Below are 22358 nucleotides of genomic sequence, written 5' to 3'. Positions count from 1 at the left end.
AGCGTTTTACAAGGTCATATGATGGGGCATTATTACCATAAGTTTCTTTCATTTCATCAAAAGTCTCCTGTGGCGTGCGTCCTTTCAAATACAAAAACCGGATCACTGCTCGATATTCAACAGGCTCCATTTCACACCTTACTCAGTTCAAACACCTGTAAAACAGAAACCACAATTAGTTCAGAGCTGTTATTTGTCACATAACCTGTAGAGATATAAATCATTACACATGCAAAATTTCAGCTAGATCAGACAACTGGAAGTGGATCAGGGGCATTACTTATTGCACGCTCCTCGTAGTGCCAAACCTGTCCGCTATCAGGGGTCTTGCCAGGTACCAGAATTCCATTAGGTATAGCCATGTTTTCACTGCTCATACCATTACAAAGGTTGGACTTTATAGGAGTGATGCAGCTGGATTTTTGTTGTTGATCATCATTCTTTCGTTTCATATGAATTAGATAATTCTAGTGTTAGCATTGGTTTCCCCAATATCTTTCTCGTTAGAATTCTTTCTAGAAAGGAGAGATTATGTGAAAGTTGCCAACGTCACTAAGTAAAAGTGTTTCTGTAGAATGAACTGGACTCAATCTTGGCACACCCAGGTTGTCAATCTATGTCATTAAACACTTAGCCTTACTGCTGCTGATTTCATGCTAGTCATTTTTAAAAGAAGCCCACTATCTAGACTTTTGTTTGTGTTGTTTAAGGATAATATTAAGGATAACAATGAACTTTTATACTTGCTATAAAAAACAGGACAATATGCTTCAGCATTATGCACACGTACCAGTCAGATTGACGCGTAACTTTTTATCGGTTGTATTCGTAATTTTCGTTTCAGTATATTTTGTTGCAACTAAATACCGAGTTGTGTTTTTCTTCTGGATTCTTACAAATCCATGGCAGTTTGAGTGACTGTAAAATATTATATGCTGGTGTAAATGTCATGTTTAAGAGAAAATAAAATTTTTTCCTTGTTGGTCCAGAATCTCTTGGTGAGTGTAGATGCTCACATTAAGTATACGGATGCACAAATTACATCTTCATCATCAAAAACAACGTGGTGCATATTTAGAATTTATGCAAATCCAACATGATTTCTAGTTAAGACTTTTCCAAGTTGATGATTATTGGTGGTATATTTATAACAGTATATATACTTATAATATATTTACAAGAATGTATATACTTATAATATATTTATAAAAATGTATAATCTTGTAATATATTTATAAGAATGTATATACTTATAATATATTTATAAAAATGTATAATCTTGTAATATATTTATGAGAATTATATGCTTGTAATATATTTATAAAAATGTATATACTTATAATATATTTATAAAAATGTATAATCTTGTAATATATTTATGAGAATTATATACTTGTAATATATTTATAAAAATGTATAATCTTGTAATATATTTATGAGAATTATATACTTGTAATATATTTATAAGAATGTATATACTTATAATATATTTATAAAAATGTATAATCTTGTAATATATTTATGAGAATTATATACTTGTAATATATTTATAAGAATGTATATAGTTATAATATATTTATAAGAATTATATACTTATAATATATTTATAAGAATTATATACTTATAATATATTTATAAATAAGTATATACTTATAATATAATTTTAAGAATTATATATAATATATTTATAAGAATGTATATACTTATAATATATTTACAAGAATGTATATATTATAATATATTTACAAGAATGTATATATTATAATATATTTATAAGAATTATATACTTATATTTATAAGAATGTATATATTATAATATATTTACAAGAATGTATATATTATAATATATTTACAAGAATGTATATACTTATAATATATCTACAAGAATGTATATATTATAATATATTTACAAGAATGTATATATTATAATATATTTATAAGAATTATATACTTATAATATATTTATAAAAATGTATAATCTTGTAATATATTCATAAGAATTATATACTTATATATTTACAAGAATGTACATACTTATTATATATTCATAAGAATGTATATACTTCTAAGATATTTATAAGAATTATATATTTATAATATATTTATAAGTAAGTATATACTTCTAATATATTTATAAGAATTATATATTTATAATATATTTATAAGTAAGTATATACTTATAATATATTAATAAGAATTATATACTTATATATTTACAAGAATCTATATACTTATAATATATTTATAAGAATTATATACTTATAATATATTTATAAGAATTATATACTTATAATATATTTATAAGTAAGTATATACTTATGATATAATTTTAAGAATTATATACTTATAATATGTTTACAGGAATTATATACTTATAATATTTTTATAAGATTATATACTATAATATATTTACTAGATTGTATATACTTATAATATATTTATAAGAATGTATATACTTATAATATATTTATAAAAATGTATAACCTTGTAATATATTTATAAAAATGTATATACTTATAATATATTTATAAGAATGTATATACAAGAGAGGAACATTTAGAGGTTATGCAATCCTTGCTTCCCAATTCAGCACATGTCATCCACCATCTCTTCAGGATAATGAGATGGGCCTTTCATTCTTATAAACAAACATCCATTTACAGAAGTATAGAATAGTATGTTACAGAAGGTCTTGGTCTGCTATTGTGACAATGACTGCCACCAATGACTTCTATGACATCTAACTCTATTCATAGTCCATCTACATCTGAAATAGGATGGATCAAAATCATATCATTCCAGTAGCTTGAGCAACATTCTTAGTTTTTTGGCTAGGAGGAAAGTGTAGTATCTGTTTTTGTTCTATTCCCCCCACTCCATAATACAATGAAATTATTTTGTTTGTTTGTTAATAAAACGATTATTTAATTTTGTACATATTTATCTACATATTTATCTACAAAAAGAATCGATTTGGGATTCTTAAGTCGAAGGACCCCTAGAGTGAATATGGTATCATAGTGATTGATGATTCTTGCAAGAAAAATGATAAACAAATATAAACTAGAGTTACAAGGATTATCATAGATCTGCCCCTCCCTTTTGAATGGTCTTATGCCTAATTTATTTATGACTTTTGTAAAGTTTTCATAAACAAATAGATTTTGCAAAGTGTAGTATCTGCTCTGATACTATTCTTCATCTTTTCTGTCCTCGGTTAATGAAGGAGGAAGGCTAAGGTAATTTTATTTTTGATCTCATCTGGATTGCCCTTTTAGCCATCTGGATTTTTCTGCATTAAAAATCGACCTTGTATCTAACTTATGGGAACTAACTCAAGAAGAGAGAGGGAAGGTCGAGTTTATAAATAAAAGATCATATATTACTTTGTAGTTACCATTCTCAAGAAAATAAAAAATCAGAAAAAGGTAATGATACAAAAGGACGAATAAAGTGATTATTATTTTATGACTCAGTTAAATGTGCCGTCAAAAATAACAGAGGCATGTTTTTAACAAATCATTAAGGGATCATTAAAAATTAAGCAATTGAATAAAGGCTTTAGTTTGAAATTCTGTATCGATTTCTAAATTTGATAAGATTTACCAAAATGCAGTGAGAATAACATCCAAAATGTGAAGAGTAGTCGGAATAATGAAAATAATACATTTTTATCCAATAAAATGTATTTATGTATTTACATTCAAACGAACAATTTACATCATCAGTTCCTTCTTGGATATTTTGTGAAAGTTATTTTTGGATGTGTATGAAAAGATAGTAAAAATATACTGCTCTGTACAAGGATTGAACTCTCAGCATCCCCACCCTCTATTCCTTTACACCTGTCTAATTCTTCTTTCATTGTCATCTTATATTCTGTTCAGTAGTGATCAGACAACGGGAAAGATATTGAGCATTATTATGACCATACTAGATTCGGTTAACAGGAGTAGTCTCCCTTGGATTTCTGTTTTACTTAAATACAGAAACTTTGGTCGTGCTCATTCAGTGGATACTGGTGCAGATTATAACTTGGTGTACTGTGTTTGTGTCTTGTCATATCCATAGCACCACTTTCAGTAGGGATGTTGGCAACCTTCATGTGAGCCCCTTATGTGAGTACTTGATTTAACAGGTAAAACAAATCCAAAATAAAATCACCAATGTTAAACTATTTTAACATGCTGATCCATACATGCTGTGTTTGCACCATCTTGTAAATGACAATTTTCTATTGATTTATATAGTTTTTATTTATGACTAACTGATACCCTCTCCTTGAGCTATATTCATAGTTCCTGGTTTTGTCAATTGCTATCTTTACCTTGTTTCTACCGTTTTGTAGCTAGTACAAAGAAAAATATTGAAATCTTGTGGGGGAAAATATAAGAGAGTAACTATGCTGAGTGTTTCCTAATTTTTTAGATGAGGATCGATCATTCAATTTATTTAGAATATTTGAACTACTGTTCTCATCTTGAGTTTTATTTGCACAACGTTTCGATCAATGTAATCTTGTCAGAAGTATTTTGTCAAACTTTTATCGTATTATTAGCACCTTTGGCGTAGTGGATAAAGTACTGTGTTCAATTCAGTTGTAAATTACACTCTGTAAGAGGCTGAAGATTCAATTTCAAAATGTAATCGTGAATTAATTTGGTTTCTGCATAACTTTTTAATAGTACTACATCGTTCAATAAATTCTAATAAAGCAAAGGCTTTTAGGCAAACTTGGATTTTATTCATCAATATTTCTTCTTCTGTGGTGATTCACTGGTTGCAATGCTTCTCTACCAAGTCAATGCCTTGTTTGGAGAATGATTTGTCTTTGGTTTCAAAGTACAACTTAGATGTTTTATACCACTTTTTTTCCTGCGAGTATTCTTTTTTGTATTTTAAACAGACAGTAATGGCTGGGGAAAGATTTGGAGGATAAGGTACACAGAAACGCTTTTGTTTCATTCTCAAAAGAATTCATCAGACTAATGTCCTTATCATGCTTTTAACTAAGAAAATCATACTTAATAACTAATGCAGAATATTATCAATATAAATAACATTAAAGGATCATTTTAAGTAGTGACAGAATTTATATGGGGAAAAGCAAACAATTAAATATTTGCTGTAGAATAGCATATAAGTAAAATAAAGAACAAAGTGATCAGTCATAGTCAAGGGTGACCTGAAGGCTTCTTTTACGTGATCTACTATACCAATGCATAGGGAAACGGTGCCGCTCTTTTCGCAGAGTTACCCTTGGTCCTCACTTTATAATACTGAGTGCTTAGCAAGTATCATTTTTGGTATGACTCTACCAAGGATTGAACCATGGTCTCCCAGCCTATTAACATTCACACTCTTACAATTTAGTAAAGAAATTTATTAGCTTGCTATCTAATTTACATATGTATGTTTTATGTTCAAACTCATTCAACGATCCAAGAAATAATGCCATCAAAATAATGTGTAGCAATAAAAAAATATAGAGAATTTTCATATTAGATCAGAACAAACCAAAACAATGCTTATCCTAAGAGGTTTGAACCAGCTTCCTCTGATGAAGGAAGTTTCATGGGAATATCAAAGCAGTCCCCCATCACTCATAGATCCTCACTAAGAATGATGAAAGTTTTTGCAGTTCTTGCAGGGAGGTATTGACGCTCTCTTACATTCAGCACTTGGTATTCTCAAATCATCACCCATCTGGTACTGAGCAGATTTGACGTTGCTTAACCTTGGTGATCTAATGAGCATGAGGATGCATGTGTATTCCTTGTGCCAGATAACCATTTTAATTTACATTGTTTGATGTTTTTTTCCATAGTTTATAATTTAAACTTCTTTTATTTATTAAATTGTTTTTTCTCTTAAATAGAAACGAAATAGATTTGTTTCCAGAAATTAATTTTTGCTACCCCCTCAAGGAGATTATATATTTGGTCGAATCTGTCATTTTTTGTTTGTATACAACTTAGCATCTACTTACTAAACTTGGTCAAAATATCAGTCATGATCTAAATTGGAACTGATTTAATTTTGGGATATCTTGATCTAGGTCAAGGAAAATCACACTTTTAGGGATAATTTTGGTTCTATTCATTATAGAATCGTAGCCAATTAAGCTTTGTATTTTATGTGACCTTGACATCTGATCTTTACCTTGAAAACCGGTCAGGTTTGACATTTTTATGGTATTTCAACTTACTTTGTTAGGTGGAAGTATGCAAGTCACATGACTGATTTATGTTCTTTTTTTTATATTGTAGAGACAATTGGAACTGTTGGGATTTTCCCAACTTATAAAAGTAAGTTTAAAGTGCAATCAAAAGAAATCTCTAAGATATTTAGCCGAGTTGTAGATGTAGCACCCAAACACACTAACCCCTTAGATGTGTGTGATATGCTAGAGAATGTTATGAAATCAATTCAATTTTACAATTGGGGCGCCATATGGAAAAAATACTGTTTTTCTTTAGTTTTGGAATAAAATAAAAAACATAGTACTTGATATTTGGCGTCTGTCTATAATTTTAATTTTGGTCAGATGGTTCTCTCTATTTGCTGTTTTCAAATCACTCTTGAAGAATTCAAGGTAAACATGGTTTTTCTTTTTCCTATTATTACAGATGAAAAACAGTCAGCAAAATGATTTCTTTATGACCACGAAATCTGAAAGTGATTTTGAAGCCTTTAAATTGATGGATAGAAAAAGACTTATTTAAAAAAATTCATAGGCAAAAGTTGAATATTATGATATTTTTTGTTCCTAAACTAAAGGAAATAGTATTTATTGGAGGAGCTACTATTGTAAAATTGAACTGTAAAATTTTTGCTGATTTTTTTTCTAACATTGCATTCAATAAGTAAATAGTGGACATTTTTGTTAAACTTATAAATGAAATATTATTTTGTTTCATTTAAAAAAAATTATATGTATGTATGTATTTGGTTTTCTGTATATTGTATTTGGTTATATATATATATATATATATATATATAAATATATATATATATATATATATATATATATATATATATATATATATATATATATATATATATATATATATATATGTATTTGGTTTTCTGTATATTGTGTTGATTTCTTTAACATTATTCTTAGAAATTTACCAAAAATCTTTTTTTTTTCTATCTATTGAAGAATTCAGGGAGACAATTCAATCTCAAAACAAAGAAATCACACGCATTTCAATAATAATTGTTCAAAATTATTTATAAATTTTAAAAATCATACATTTTTATATGACAACTTTCATTCATTTCAGATTTTGACTTTATTAAAAATATTTATATTTTGTAAAAAAAACAAAAAAACTCATCACATTCTGAAAGCAAAAGAGAACAGAATTTGTCATTATGACAACTTTCATTCATTTTCTTAATGTTCAAATATTATTTTATTTTGTATTTTTCTTAATTCTATTTTAATTTAATAACTGCTAAGATAATTTATGTTTTAGTTTGTGTTGTCCAAATTTTTTTAATTTTATGTTAATTTAATAAATATTCAGATAATTAATGTTTTATATTGTGCTATTGTATAGTTTTTAATGCAAACTTTTGACATTTTCGGATATGGTTTACTTGAATTGTCTCCCCTTGTTCGAAGATCTTCAAAATGAAAACAAAGAAATTGTCCCTAAAACAATAATACGCTAGTACCAAATAAAGAAACAACACAATTTGAGCTTATTTTAAACCTAATTAAAATAGTATTAAAATTTGTAATTTTAGATAGCCAGTACAACACAAGCTTTCTTTTTAAATAAACATTTATTTAATTAAAATCAACTAAGGTTGGCAATATAACGCTTTCCTAGAGTCAGTTTGTTTTTCTTTTTCTACATTTTTCATCATGATATGTTGTCACCAGATAAGTAAAGTCTGTATGTTGTTTCAAAATAGTATTATCACTCCACTTTATATATATATATATATATATATATATATATATATATATATATATATATATATATATATATATATATATATATATATAAAGAAAATAGTTGCACACTATTTGAAGACACTTACTTATTTTGAATAGAAATTTGAAAATTTTTGAAAACTTTAAGTGTCAGGAAAATGATAAAATCATTTTTATGTCCTTTTGTTGATGTTGTAAGTCCGATATTTCGCTAAAATAGCCTCATCAGAGTAGTTAGTCAGTCCGTAGTTTTTTTTGTTTTTTTTTTCTTCATTTTGTTGTTATAAAGGAAGTAAGTCCTGGAGAAGAATTTAAAAGTATGAGTTGTACATTTTTGACGTGTGCGTTCGCCCCAGTTTCGAGCAGGAATATGAAATAAGAAAATAGTTGCACACTATTTGAAGACACTTATTTTGAAAAAAAAAAAAAAAACTACAGACTGACTAACTACCCTGATGAGGCTATTTTTAGCGGAATATCGGACCTACAACATCAACAAAAGGGCATAAAAATGATTTAACATTTTCCTGACACTTAAAAGTTTTGAAAAATTTTCAAATTTATATATATATATAATTTTTTATAATTTTACATAAACAAGATGGAAATGTGCAACCAACTTGTTTGTAGTGTGTGTTTTTGTAGTATTTTTTGTGCTTGTCTGGAACTTCCCTACCATGAAAAAACAAAATAAAGAAGAATCTGTGTGATGTATGTACTTGCGATGGAAAGAAAATATTGATAAGTAGTTTTACTAATAAATGATTTTTTTTTAGCGAATTGGAGTTTCTAATGGCCCTATGTTAAGATTGGCTTTCTAAAATCTCAATTTGGAGTTATCTCCCTGGAACATGAATAATAAGCTGTTTTCTAGATTGCATTGCAAGATTGCCATTCATAGTTTGTCTATAAAATTTGATTTTCTTATTTAAAAATAAAATTACTTTGTGGGAGCCTTTTCTAGTCTCACACAAAAACGCGTTCACATCTCAAGCCATATTTCTTGTTATATACATACGCGCACACAAACATATGCGCACATGTACACACAAGTAGATATATTCACATTCGCGTACATACACTCACATTTACGTGTATGCGCACATACGCGCACATGTACGCACACATGGACAATGTCATTTCCCTTTCAAAGGAAATCCACATATGCGCAAAAGACCACCGGAAACAACTATAAAAGCAAGAGCAATAAGCTGCTTCCTTTTTTTCCAACTCGCCTTCCGAGCTGAGTGGTCTATGGACCAGCCGCCGTTTCGGCAGGCACGCGTCTCACGCCACCTGCTATTATGCGTGGGAAAAGAGCTAACAGACTGTACGTACACCTTACACGTTTTCTATCTCCATGGCCTGGATTGACTTTTTCTCATTTTCTCTCTCTCTTTCTATACTACAATAGACTTTCCTCCTCACCAGCTAATAATGAGAGATGCAGACCAAACTGGATTGACTTTCTCTCTTTCTTTCTTTCTCTCTCTACAACAATAGACTTTCCTTCTCACCAGTAAACAGCGAGAGAAGCACGCCAAACTAAACGCGTGCTGTACCCTTTTCTTTCATGTGTTTCTTCACAAAATAAATCCTAGTTCATTTAATTCAAGTAAACGCGTTGTTCGTTCCTTCCTCAAAGCAATTCATTTTTCCTTTCTCAATTCATTTTACGACTGGGGGATTTGTATAATATATCCACCAGTCCACCACAAATTGGCGAACGTGAGATGAATACGCATTTCCTTCTATGCCCTAGACCGCTACAACTTGATCAATGTATATAATTTTTGGTGTACAATATTTTCTTTCCGTCATGGTTACGTACATCATACAGATTTTTCTTTGTTTTTTTTAAATTGTTTCATGAGGAGAAGTTCTGAACAAGAACCTATTTTTCTTGTCATGTCAGTCATGTACTAAATGTTTAATTTGTTGCAACTAATCATAAAAAAAATGTATATTTTGGCAAGATGAGGAATTATCATTATTTACATCGTCCACCTTCAAACTCTTTATCTCATCAATATTGAAATTTAGATATCAACATTTTATAAGATGGTTGATCATGCTCAACACAATTCTGTCACTCTCAGCGTGAGTGTTCGTTAATTTAAAAATGAATAACCACGTCATTTATTCATCGAATTAAAAAATGTACAAAAGATTAAAATATTGGATTCTTCAAATCACTCTTCTCATCTTGAGTTTTATTTTCACAACATTTGGGTCGATGTAATCACCGACCTTCTTCAGATATATCTTGTCAAACTCATGAATCTGCTCAAAATTTCATGCAGAATCCTTTATTTCATCCATGTGTTAACATGCTCTTGTTCTGTCAGCCATGATTAGTTAGAAGTTCTAAGTAATTCGCAATTGTATTTTGAGTGTCACCCACACTGAAAATTGACCCTTCAACTTCCAGATGAGTGTAACTTACAACTGGTTTTACCAAGTACTTTATCCACTACGCTATGGATATTGCAGACAACTCTAGTATGAATTTTGGGAGCCTTAAACATATTTTTGTTTTTAGATGTACACCCTTACTATCACTATTTATTACAATAGATAACTCTCTCTCTCTCTCTCTCTCTCTCTATATATATATATATATATATATATATATATATAGGATTCTTCAGGCTTATGTTATAGTTTATATATATATATATATATATAGTTTATATATATATATATATATATATATATATAAACTATAACGTAAGCCTCTTATATATATATATATATATAAACTATAACGTAAGATTCTTCAGGCTTATGTTATAGTTTATACATACATATATATATATATATATATATATATATATATATATATATATATATATATATATATATAAACTATAACGTAAGCCTGAAGAATCCTAGAGTGGATGAAACGCTGAATATTCTGTGTCGCTTAATCGCCATATATATTTTATAACTTACTATATATATATATATATATATATATATATATATATATATATATATATATATATATTGTCAAACTCATTAATCAGCTCAAAATTTCATCTATGGGTTAACATGCTCTTGTTCTGTCAGCCATGATTAGTTAGAAGTTCTAAGTAATTCGCAATTGTATTTTGAGTATCACCCACACTGAAAATTCAGATTATGCCTTCATGAAAAATTTGCTATCCTGTATTTTAAAGAACCCCAACATCTATTAAACTGTAGAAGAGAAATAGCGAACAACTGTGTTCACAGGATAAAATTTACTCTAGGATAGTGATACGAAATAATTTTAAAACTAAAAAAAACAATAGAAGATAAACAAATAAATAAACTAAATAAACATGAATATGCATAAACTATCACACACACACATATATATATATATATATATATATATATATATATATATATATAAACTAACATTAAATAAAAACAAACAAACCTAACCTAGATTTAAAATAGGTCAAGAAACTAGATATCCAAGCTAAATAGAGCACACACAAAGGAACAGGTCAACCAGAGGTCAAATAGGCCTTTGTCCGGTAAGTGCATGTTCATCCGCTGATAGGAAGGGTGGGGTGGATACTAGAAAGCTGATTGGCTAACTAAAATCTCAATAAAAGGTGTGTATATAAAAACGACAGACAACCACAAAATTCGTGCATAAGCCTGAAGGGTCCTAGAGTGGATGAAACGCAGAATATTCAGTGTAGCTTAATCGCCATATATATTTTATAACTTACTAACTAGCTCTAACTATGTATTGAGCACTTTTTAAGTAAATACTTAAAGTTTACGCATAAATTTATACTTTCGTATATTAATTTTATGTGAGTAAATGAAGTAGTTATATATATATATATATATATATATATATATGTATATATATATATATATATATATATATATTCACATACTTTTAACACCGCTAATTAAATGTGTAAAAAATACCACCTCATACATAACTGAACCATAGAGTAAGCTGAAAGGTACATCAGCCAAAATGCACATGGGGGTGCGAAAGTCTTGTTACTCCTACCAAAATGTCAACAAAAGCGAAACAATTAATACAGCAATACAAAACACATGCCCTGCATCAAGTTTAACAACAAAGAAACAATAGAACAACTTATAAAGTAATAAACAACAACATGTAATGGAGTTTATTTACTTTCATTAACACTGTCACACATTGTGAAGATCCAGATAAACATGTACATGGTAGTAATAAATCAGGCTGTCTGAAGATACTGGCTTCCTCATCTAAAATTCACCAAACATTGATATTATTACCTTTTCCTTTTTGTTTGCAAAACTCATTTATGTTCTGCAAAATCAAAAACAAAAACAACAATTTTCCTCCACAAAACAACCAAACCAAATACCAGGAATAAATATTTGAAGATATAAAGAACTTGAAGCATACGAACCTTTTTTCCAAAAGCGTTAAATAACCCAATGATTCAGCGTTAAATAACCCAAGCGTTAAATTCAGCGTTAAATAACCCAAGAAAAGTTGATATGCCATGGAACAAAATAACCAAACCATGTAAACATGAATACATTTTTATATATGATTACTAGACTAGCCATTACACGTCGGATCATAATGACTACAACTAGTGCATGTCAGCAAGACCAAAGTGCTGAGTAGTGGTTTTAGTTTTAGAAATTTCTCTAAAACAATAAAATTCCTCTGCTCAGTTTGTGGAAAAGGGAGTTGAATTCAGCTTAGTTCTGTAATATCTACAAATATTGGGTACACAAGAAGTGTACAGAAATGAAGGAACGACGAAATGGAGTTTCATTCTATATTAATAAACAACTTTATTTGTTATCTTCGTTAGTAGAGTGTACAAGAGAGAAACGGTTTAGTATGTTGAAGTGTTTTTGTGTAGAGATAGAATTAATATCATGCCGGCTGGTTGAAGGAGAGAACAGTTCAGTCCACACGTGTTTATAGCTAGTAGTCGCCGGGGCAAAGGAAACAGATTAAAAGAGAAAGAAAGGGCAAAGTCTTCAGTGTATTAATGTGTTGGCGTGCATGAGTATGAGTTGCATGTTCTTTAGCATGACAAAGAATGTTCGTTTGTTGGGTTCTGCACGTGGAAATAAATGGTAGTTAGAAGAGAGCCATAGCTAGCTTGTTGTACTCACGTTCAGCCGGGACCCAAAGCCCCCCCCCCCCCGGCGATGTGTGCTCTTGCGCAGACCAGTGAGAATGAGAATTAATGATTTCAGATTTTGCCTTTTATATACTCTGTCATGTGATTGAGAGCTGGTTTGTGATTGGACAAGCCAGGGAGAAAATGGATTTCAAATCTCGTCGAGAGAAGTAGCTGCTGCTTATGATGTAGCGGGTGTCGGCTGCTACAAGGGCAATGAAAAGGTTGATGAAATGATAAACAATCTGAGTGCAAGAAGTGTAAGACAATGAAGATGGATGAGAACTCAGATGTGGAAATTAGATGGTGAATTTGTTGAGGTTGTCCAGGAGTTTTGTTATGTTGGTGATGCCTTTGGAGTATAAGGAGGAGCAAGTGCTCATATGATTGCAATTATTAAGAGTGAAGGAAACTTCTTGCATTACAAACTATTATCCCTGTCAACAAATGGAAGAGGCATGTGTATGAAATGTGATGAAATATGAACATGAAAATTGGCCAGTGATGGTTGAGGACATGTATTACACAGAAAAAATACTATGAGAATGCTATAATAGATGTGAATAATGTTAGATCTGTTCAATTATTTATCACGATGGAATGATGTGACACAAGGGTCGGAAAGTGGGATACGAAAAGTCAGCACCTTGAGGAAGAGCATTCTGACCTGCAAAAAATGAGAAGCTCTCTCGGCATTCCCTGTTAGGAGCACCTCAGACGATTAGCAATAAACTAAACACTTCTCTAAAGAAGAAGGTAAAGTCTGGGAGGGTTAACCTTCTAGAACTGCATAACATCAAAGTTATACCTCAGCCAACAATGAACAAGCCATCTCAACAATGACCTAGACTGGTGACTTTGTAGCCAAGGGACTCCCCCCTCCCAGCTATCTTGAGGAGGATTACATCTAGACAATATAGGAAGAGGCATGCAGAACAGGAGGCTTTGATGGAATGGCCACTTGAAAGAATGGCTGAGAGTGGAACAGCAGGGTCAGTCCAAAATGCCAAAGAAAATATTGAAGCAAAACTTAACAGAAGAAGAAATAAAAACCTAGCCAGGGTTAAAGTATAGAAACTGAAAGAAATCTTTACTCTACATATAAATTATAAAATAATTGTTCATAAGGAAAGTTTACATTGTTCAAAAAAGTTTTTGTATTGAAAAACGAAAACCATCTTTTGAACATCTCCAGCTCCAACCACCAATTGACTGCGAATAACAGTTCAATGCACATCTCCAAGAATTGACTATTAACCGATACTTGGCAATTGAATCATTTCAGAATTGTTAACCAGCTTCATGACAAGCAGGAATATTGTTAATTTTTCAGTTTTCATGAGATCATTGTCATAAATACCATGTACAAAACTTAGATTAGATGCATTCTAAGAACTTAGCTGTATTTATATATTACCTCTAGCCAGAGATTGGTTACTTTGGAAGTCCATTCCCAAAAGACGTTCAACACATGCCAGCATGTAAAACGGACGTAAAACCAATAATGCTGATGATGATTTGATAAAATTCACAAACTGTGATATATTTAATAATGCTAATATGAAAGTAAAAGTAACTGGCATTTGTATAATGTATAATGTTGTATAATGTTGTATAATGTTGTAAAATGTTGTATAATATTGTATAATGTTGTATTATATTGTATAATGTTGTATAATATTGTATAATGTTGTATAATGTTGTATAATATTGTATAATGTTGTATAATATTTTATAATATTGTATAATGTTGTATAATGTTGTATAATATTGTATAATATTGTATACTGTTGTATAATATTGTATAATATTGTATAATGTTGTATAATATTGTATAATGTTGTATAATATTTTATAATATTGTATAATGTTGTATAATATTGTATAATATTGTATACTGTTGTATAATATTGTATAATATTGTATAATTTTTGTATAATGTTGTATAATATTGTATAATGTTGTAAAATGTTGTATAATATTGTATAATGTTGTATAATGTTATATTATATTGTGTAATGTTGTATAATATTGTATAATGTTGTATAATGTTGTATAATATTGTATAATGTTGTATAATATTGTATAATGTTGTATAATGTTGTATATTGTTGTATAATGTTGTATAATGTTGTATAATGTTGTATAATATTGTATTATGTTGTATTATGTTGTATAACGTTGTATAATATTGTATAATGTTGTATAATGTTGTAAAATATTGTATAATGTTGTAAAATGTTGTATAATATTGTATAATGTTGTATAATGTTGTATAATGTTGTAAAATATTGTATAATGTTGTATAATGTTGTATAATGTTGTATAATATTGTATAATGTTGTATAATATTGTATAATGTTGTATAATGTTGTATATTGTTGTATAATGTTGTATAATGTTGTATAATGTTGTATAATATTGTATTATGTTGTATTATGTTGTATAACGTTGTATAATATTGTATAATGTTGTATAATGTTGTAAAATATTGTATAATATTGTATAATGTTGTAAAATGTTGTATAATGCTGTATAATGTTGTATAATGTTGTAAAATTTGTGTTTGTATAATTTATTTGCTTTGCTGATAATTTGTTTTCATCTGGTAAAAAATATTGACAACGTGATGGAAAATGAAAAAGGAAAAATCAAAATTATTTCTATATTCATCAACCTTTCATCTTTATTTCAAGACTTTCTTGGGATGATTGATTTGAAAAAATAAATATGATAATAAACATCGTATTTGTAGTTTATTTTGTGGCGTCATGTCCATTTTGGAGCGTTTTTGTGTCTAGCTAGGAACTACACTGACATTAGATATGAATTGGGGTATAAAAGTTATTGTTTTATGGGGTGTAAAAGTTATTGTAAAGGAAGAAAATGAAGGATATATATGGAGCATGCATAATAAAATAAAAATACAACGAAACATTTTAATAATAGAAGAATCACTAGATAGCAACGGCTACCTAAAAAATAAACATTTTATTAATGATAAATGGAGAAATATGAAAGTTATAAGAAAACATTTTTTATATAAGAAATAAAAATATAAAAGTTGTTTTCATGTTAGTAAATGTTCATAGTGTATTGGTCAGTGTAGCATTGTGTATGTGTGTGCGTTTACCTTTGCCTACTAGTACATGTATAGATATGTGTAAATTGAAGCTTGTATGTGAATCACTGAGTTTTCATTTTGCAACCACACTGCAAACCAGGGTGGGGTGTTGGCGTTCTTGGTTTCCTTCATTGTTGGCTGACTATTGAAGGATCTCTCAAACTGATTTTCTTTATCAGGTTTTATAGGAATTTCTAAGTTCATACTAGCTTACTATATTCACGTATACATGTTACTTTTGGAGGTTTTGAACATTCTTTGAATTAGCATCTTCATGTTAAAAGTTGTTAACTTAGGAAGTGACGAAGAGAGTGTACGGAAACAAACTGAAGAAATAAAGAAGACAAACAATTAGAACCATTTGTGTATTAGCATTCATTGGAATCAATCTACCACAATTTCTTTGAATCAACATTTCGAGAAAGCCTTAAAATGAAGACAAAACGTTGATGAATATATAAACAATTTTTGTTTTTCCATATATATATATATATATATATATATATATATATATATATATATATATATATATATATATATATATATATATAGCAGTACTTGTGATTCCTTTATGTCCTTCAAAAATTCTAAATCTATTATTATATGAAACATTTGTTTCCCTAAAACTTTTTTCTATATACTTTAATTACACAAAGGATATGCTAAAAATACTTTAGTTCTGGGATTGAGTTATGTTTGAAAAGAATTTTGTTTTAATTGTTCTATTCCAGTAGCTTGTTTCCAAAAACTGCAAGCTTGTGGAGCCCTATTACTGCTGTTTTCGTTCTATCTATAATCTTGTTTTTTATTTTCAAGATTAAGGTATCTTCTCTCTTTGCAATACTCATCTTTCGTTCTTGTTAGCTCCTTATATCCAGTGGCTTCACGCCTTGTCTCGAATGATTTTAATAATAAAAAAAAAATAAATAGCCATAATTTACAATTTAATAAGTCACCCATCTCTCTTTAATATTTCTTAATCTCTCTGTGAACAGTTAAAGAAAGAATGACTCTTTTTTTTTTCAGCGTTGCCATCTTATTTACATAGTATTTATATACACTATACACTAATTAAATGGCAAAATTACGTTTTGTTTTTACTTCTATATTATCCATAAGAATAATATAGAAATAAAGAGATTTGTTATTTTTTAGTTATGTAAAAATAATCTCTTGACGGATATGTCACAATTTATATTGCTAACAAGTGAGAATCCCAAGAGTAAAGCTATACCCCACCCTCTTAGGATGCAGTTTGGCTTCTAAGGTACTTCACCAGCTTTTTTTTATGCTACTAGAATGAGTATCTGTTTTGGGATGGGTCCAAAATACTGAGATACTCTTTCGCCCTTACATAAAGTTTAAGGATGTAAAGATGCCCCAAATACTTCAAAGCAGTTAAAAACACACTGCTGTTATGAGGATAAAGTGCACAAGCGCTATTGATACCAGTCAATGAAATGTCTTTGGCAATCAGTCCGATAAAATTTGAGCAATGTTAAAGTCAAACAGCCATTTTTTTCTGTCGGGTTGTGGTATGGTTCTGTGCAGTTCTTGGAGGTTCACACTCCCAGGCTTTATCTCCTCATGCTTTGAAAAGGGGTTAGTTTATTGTTAATCACCTGAAGCGTCTCTACCAGAGAATGCTGACAGTGCTGTTCAGACATATTTTGTAGGCCACTGTGCACTTCCTCTTGTGAGCTGACTTTTTAATTCCCACCTTCAAACCTTATGTCATATCCTCCTGTGGTGGGAGTGGGATAAATATTAGTTTAGAACATTTTTAACTTTGTGGATTTAAGCCTCATTAAGGGGTCTTAAAAATGATAGAAATTTGCTGGGGTTTCTTCACGGTCTGTATAATTTTATGTGAATGCTCGGCGTTGCCCGGGTGTTTGGAGGTGTGTGTTGAGCAAAAAAACAAAAAAAAAAAAAAAAAAAAAAAAAGTGGTAGTAGGCAGGTAGGTTCGAACTCGTATGCGAAGGAGGAAAAGAATGTGAAAAAAAAACGTGACGTCTTTGCTGTTGTGCCCATCGCCAAATCGGAAGTGATGTAGGTTTAAATTAAGGCTAGTCAATCAAAAAGGGGGGGGGTGATTTTCGAAAATATCAGCGAAAAAAGCGACCCCGTCCCTGTAGAAAAGTGCCAAGTTTAGAGTGAAGAAATTAATGTTTTTAACCAATTTTTCGGTATTTGTCGTCTAAAGGGTAGAGCTTTAAAATGATACCGACTTTGTGAAAATCCGTCGCCTCTATCGAAAGTTTTAGGCATACATACATACATACATACATTTAAACAGACATACATACTTTCATACATACATACATACATACATTCATACATACATACATTCATACATACATACATTTAAACAGACAGGTGAGATTTATATTATAGATTTCATTAAAAAATGTAAAAAATTGTTATTTACTCAAGACCCAATAAATATGCTTCCAATTAGATTTTTTTTTAATTAAGGAATGTTTTTGCTTTTAAAGCATTGTTGACAGATGATAATTTTGAATATTTAAAAATAATAAGATCGTTAGTACAATAACATAAATATAATAAAATATATATAATAAAAACATTTGTACAATGCAAATTACAAAAAAAAAATATTCTAATTTTTTCGTTGAAAAGTAACACAGGCACAGCTTCATACCTTTTTATAGTCATTTTTTTTTTGTTTGGTAGTCGATTCAGTGGGTGTTTCAAACAGTATTGAGACATTATTCACTTAATGATACAAAAAAAATACATTGTATAGCTTTTAATGATTTTATTATTTTTCAATGATGAAATTTTGTTTTTAACTGATTTTAGAAAATATAAAAATATTAAATTATTTCTGAACTTGGTAAAATCAGTATTCATCTTTATTGAGAAAATTATTTTAACAAACAGTAATTTGCTCCCTCAAGTCATGTACATTTGATAGGATATATGACTACCAAGCATGTGTTATATATGCTACACAACTTCCCATCTGCCAAGGAGGAAGTAATGCCTGGAAAGATGATTTCATGACAACAAAATAAATTATATTAACCTACATTCACCCTCACCCCATCCCCAAAAATGGAGAAAGCAATTTCTGGGAGAATGATATCATGACATCAAAACAAATATGGCATTACTTCCACACACACGCACGCACGCACGCACGCACACACACACACACACACACACACACACACACACACACACACACACACACACACACACACACACACACACACACACACACCTGAATTAAGCATTAAAAATATTAATAGTTTAGTTTCAATTTCAGACAGATACCAAATCTCCATTATTAATAGATTTATTAAAGTGGTAAAAGCATTTGTCTGTTCTAATTTTGCTAACATTTTATATTTGGATTTTTATACAATTTTTCAAACAACTGTTGCATGGTGATTATGAAATCATTGTGTGCATTGCTTAAGTGCATTACAGTTAATCATAAGTGCATGTATATTGCATAGGATAATGTACAAATGTCATTCTAAGACCCAACCTGTGGCAAATTCATGCCAGCATCTTTTTGCAGGTTTCATAAGCAGCCAGAAGATGCTGAATCCAAAACTGCCGGACAAATTCAAAATCTGATGTTCCCCCCTTTCCCCATGTCAAGAATTGCTTTCTATTTACACACTGACATGACGTGTTGGAAATCATTTAAAAGATTTTCTTCATTTAATGAATTTCACACTTTCAAACTTATGACAGCTTATTGGATGATCGCTTCAGTATCTTCTGACTGTTTACATAACCTGCCAGTAAATGCTGATGCAAAATTGCTGGAGATTAGGTCATAAACTAGATAAGTACCTGTCAGGGAAATAATTGTGTGTCATGATACGCATGCACGCATGTGGAGTTAGGAACACCTGGTGTAGTTTGGAAAGCTTGCAAATTTTAAAGGATACAGTGTCTCAGCACATGATGCAGCCAGTTTATTCCATTATCAGCAATTCTTAGCATGAAAAAAATATTTCCGAAAGTCATGGGAGTTGTTCTGTTTTCTCACTTTGTAAGCATGTCCACTTGAATAAAATTGTTTAAACTTATAACATACGTTAAAAAAAAATTAATTTAAAATGTTATGTAAATTCTATGAGCAAAGTTTCTTTCCTAGAATGACCCGTCTGTGAAACATAATACCGTAGGGCCACTTCCCAGTCAACTATAACATAGCTGATAACAAGTCTAATGTAAACAAGTTCCTGTTTAGCCATCCTCTTAAATAAACAAACACTACCCAAATTTCACCGATCATTATGATATTGTTTCACCGGCCAACTCATTAACCCTTATTCTCAAGTGGCTTGTGGCCCTTGATAAGCGGTGATCCCCGCCCCCTCCAGTAAAAAAAAAATGAAAGTAGACACAATAGAGCTTCTGTGTTTGTCTTTAAAGCATTTGCTCATATGACAGTTTCCCATTTTTTTTATTCAGTCCTTTGTATCATTATTGTACTTTGCATGATCTTTAAAACTGCACTGGTTTGGTTGTAAAGAGTAGACAAGGTAATACTGCATCATATGGTTCTCTTCTCCACGTTCGCAAATGGTTGGTCAGATTATAGCCCCATTTGGCCATAGAAACTGTTTATTCTAGCCGTGATACCATCCATCAAGATACTTAGGAAGTGTATTGATACAATTTCATAGACGCAAAAGAAGGATTAAATCACCTCATTTCTACATGGACAACCTGAAGATTTGCAAAAATAAAAAAATAAATAAAAAGGAACTAGAAAAGATGATAAATCCAACCATATTCTTAATCCAGAACATTCGAATGAAAGTGTGCACTACTAGAGGTATTCCTCTTCTTTGAATGTCTTTGAAGCATATAGTCATATTGCAGTTTCTCGACTTTTAGTCTATTGCATTCTTAGTGTGCTCTGCAAGTCTTTTCAAGCCTCACCAGTTGGACAGTGGAAAGAAGACAAGTATGGTCTTTTTCTCCACATTCACAGATAGTTGGATCAGTTTCGTATTCCCTCCCCCCACCTGATCATAACGACTTTTATTTGCCCTATTCCTATTCTCGGTGGTTGAAGGTTTTTCACTGAACAGAAGATGCTTTTGTGCCAGCAGGGAGATCTTCAGAAGAGGGGTATTCCCATGTCGGTAAGAGGAAGGCATTCTCTAAGCCTTTGACCTACAAGTGTCATCTGGTCTCTTCCTGAAATGTTGTTAGGGGTTCAACAAGGCTGAGAGCAGATCATATTTTGTCTGACAATTTTATAATAGTGAAAATTGACAAATAGTTATTTTGCTGGGACTGGCAAAAATAGTAACAAGTTATTTTTGTTTATATTTAAAATCGTTTTTTTTTTTTATTGTTCTGATGGAAAAGAATTATAAATAAATAACAATAGTAAAATTTAATATTTTGTTTATTCATTTTGTATTAATTTCTTCTGACACAATTTTTTACTGCAAAAAATTTTCTTTAAAATCTAATCTAAAAAATTTCTATTTATTGGAGCAATTGATTTATTCAGAAAAAAAAGCACTTCAGCATCTTTATTTTATTTTTCTTTAAAAAATACTATAACAAGTCAAATTACAACTTGCTTTATTTTTCTAGTATATATTTTTAATTAATTTAATTTTTTTAATTTAATTAATCAAGTTGACTTACTGCTTTAAGTTACTTACTGCTTCTTTCTTGATTTTCCTATATTTCTTTGAAGGAATTTCAATGTGCTATGCTAGTATTCTTTCTGGCATGAATAAGGTCTATATTTAAAATCATTTTTTAACAGTTATAATGTTTTCAAAGAAATGATGAATAAAAACAGACGTAATAATTTATTTTTATCGATTATTTCGCAGAATCATAACGATAGAAAGAATATCATAAAACCATTCGGTCATTATTTATTTATTATAAGCAGGGCTACCCAGCATTGCCTGGGATAAAAGTATGACATAACTTCTATTCTTCTACCTCTCTCTGGACATACATATATGTAACTTGAGTCGGCATAAGGGAAATAATTGTGTGGTAAAAATCAGAGCTACTTTCGTTACTAACATCAAAGATGTGTGTACATTTTGATAACATTAAATTATATAAATAGCCATTTGACCCCCAAATAATAATTCTCGGTGT

General features: G+C 29.9%; 1 protein-coding gene across 10 annotated transcripts in view; it reads left to right on the top strand.

The window, feature by feature from the left end:
* The window catches only part of LOC145296848 (dystrobrevin beta-like), a 541375-nt gene that overhangs the window by 247656 nt on the left and 271361 nt on the right, over positions 1 to 22358 (top strand). For 4 of the 10 annotated variants that reach the window (XR_013870039.1, XM_080142973.1, XM_080142972.1 and 1 more), the window contains exon 7: positions 6270 to 6308. The exons of the other annotated variants lie outside the window; for them this stretch is intronic. Coding sequence is in view for 3 of the 4 variants with exons in the window: in XM_080142973.1 (XP_079999099.1) it covers positions 6270 to 6308 (39 nt within the window). In the remaining variant the exon portion in view is untranslated. The remainder of the gene's footprint in view (positions 1 to 6269; positions 6309 to 22358) is intronic. 10 annotated transcript variants of the gene reach the window in all.

The sequence above is a fragment of the Euprymna scolopes genome, chromosome 17 (genome assembly GCF_053919585.1).
Source record: "Euprymna scolopes isolate OS-2025 chromosome 17, ASM5391958v1, whole genome shotgun sequence".
Lineage (NCBI taxonomy): Eukaryota > Metazoa > Mollusca > Cephalopoda > Sepiida > Sepiolidae > Euprymna > Euprymna scolopes.
Note: the sequence above shows the minus strand (reverse complement) of the source record. Positions and strands in the feature narration are given on the sequence as shown.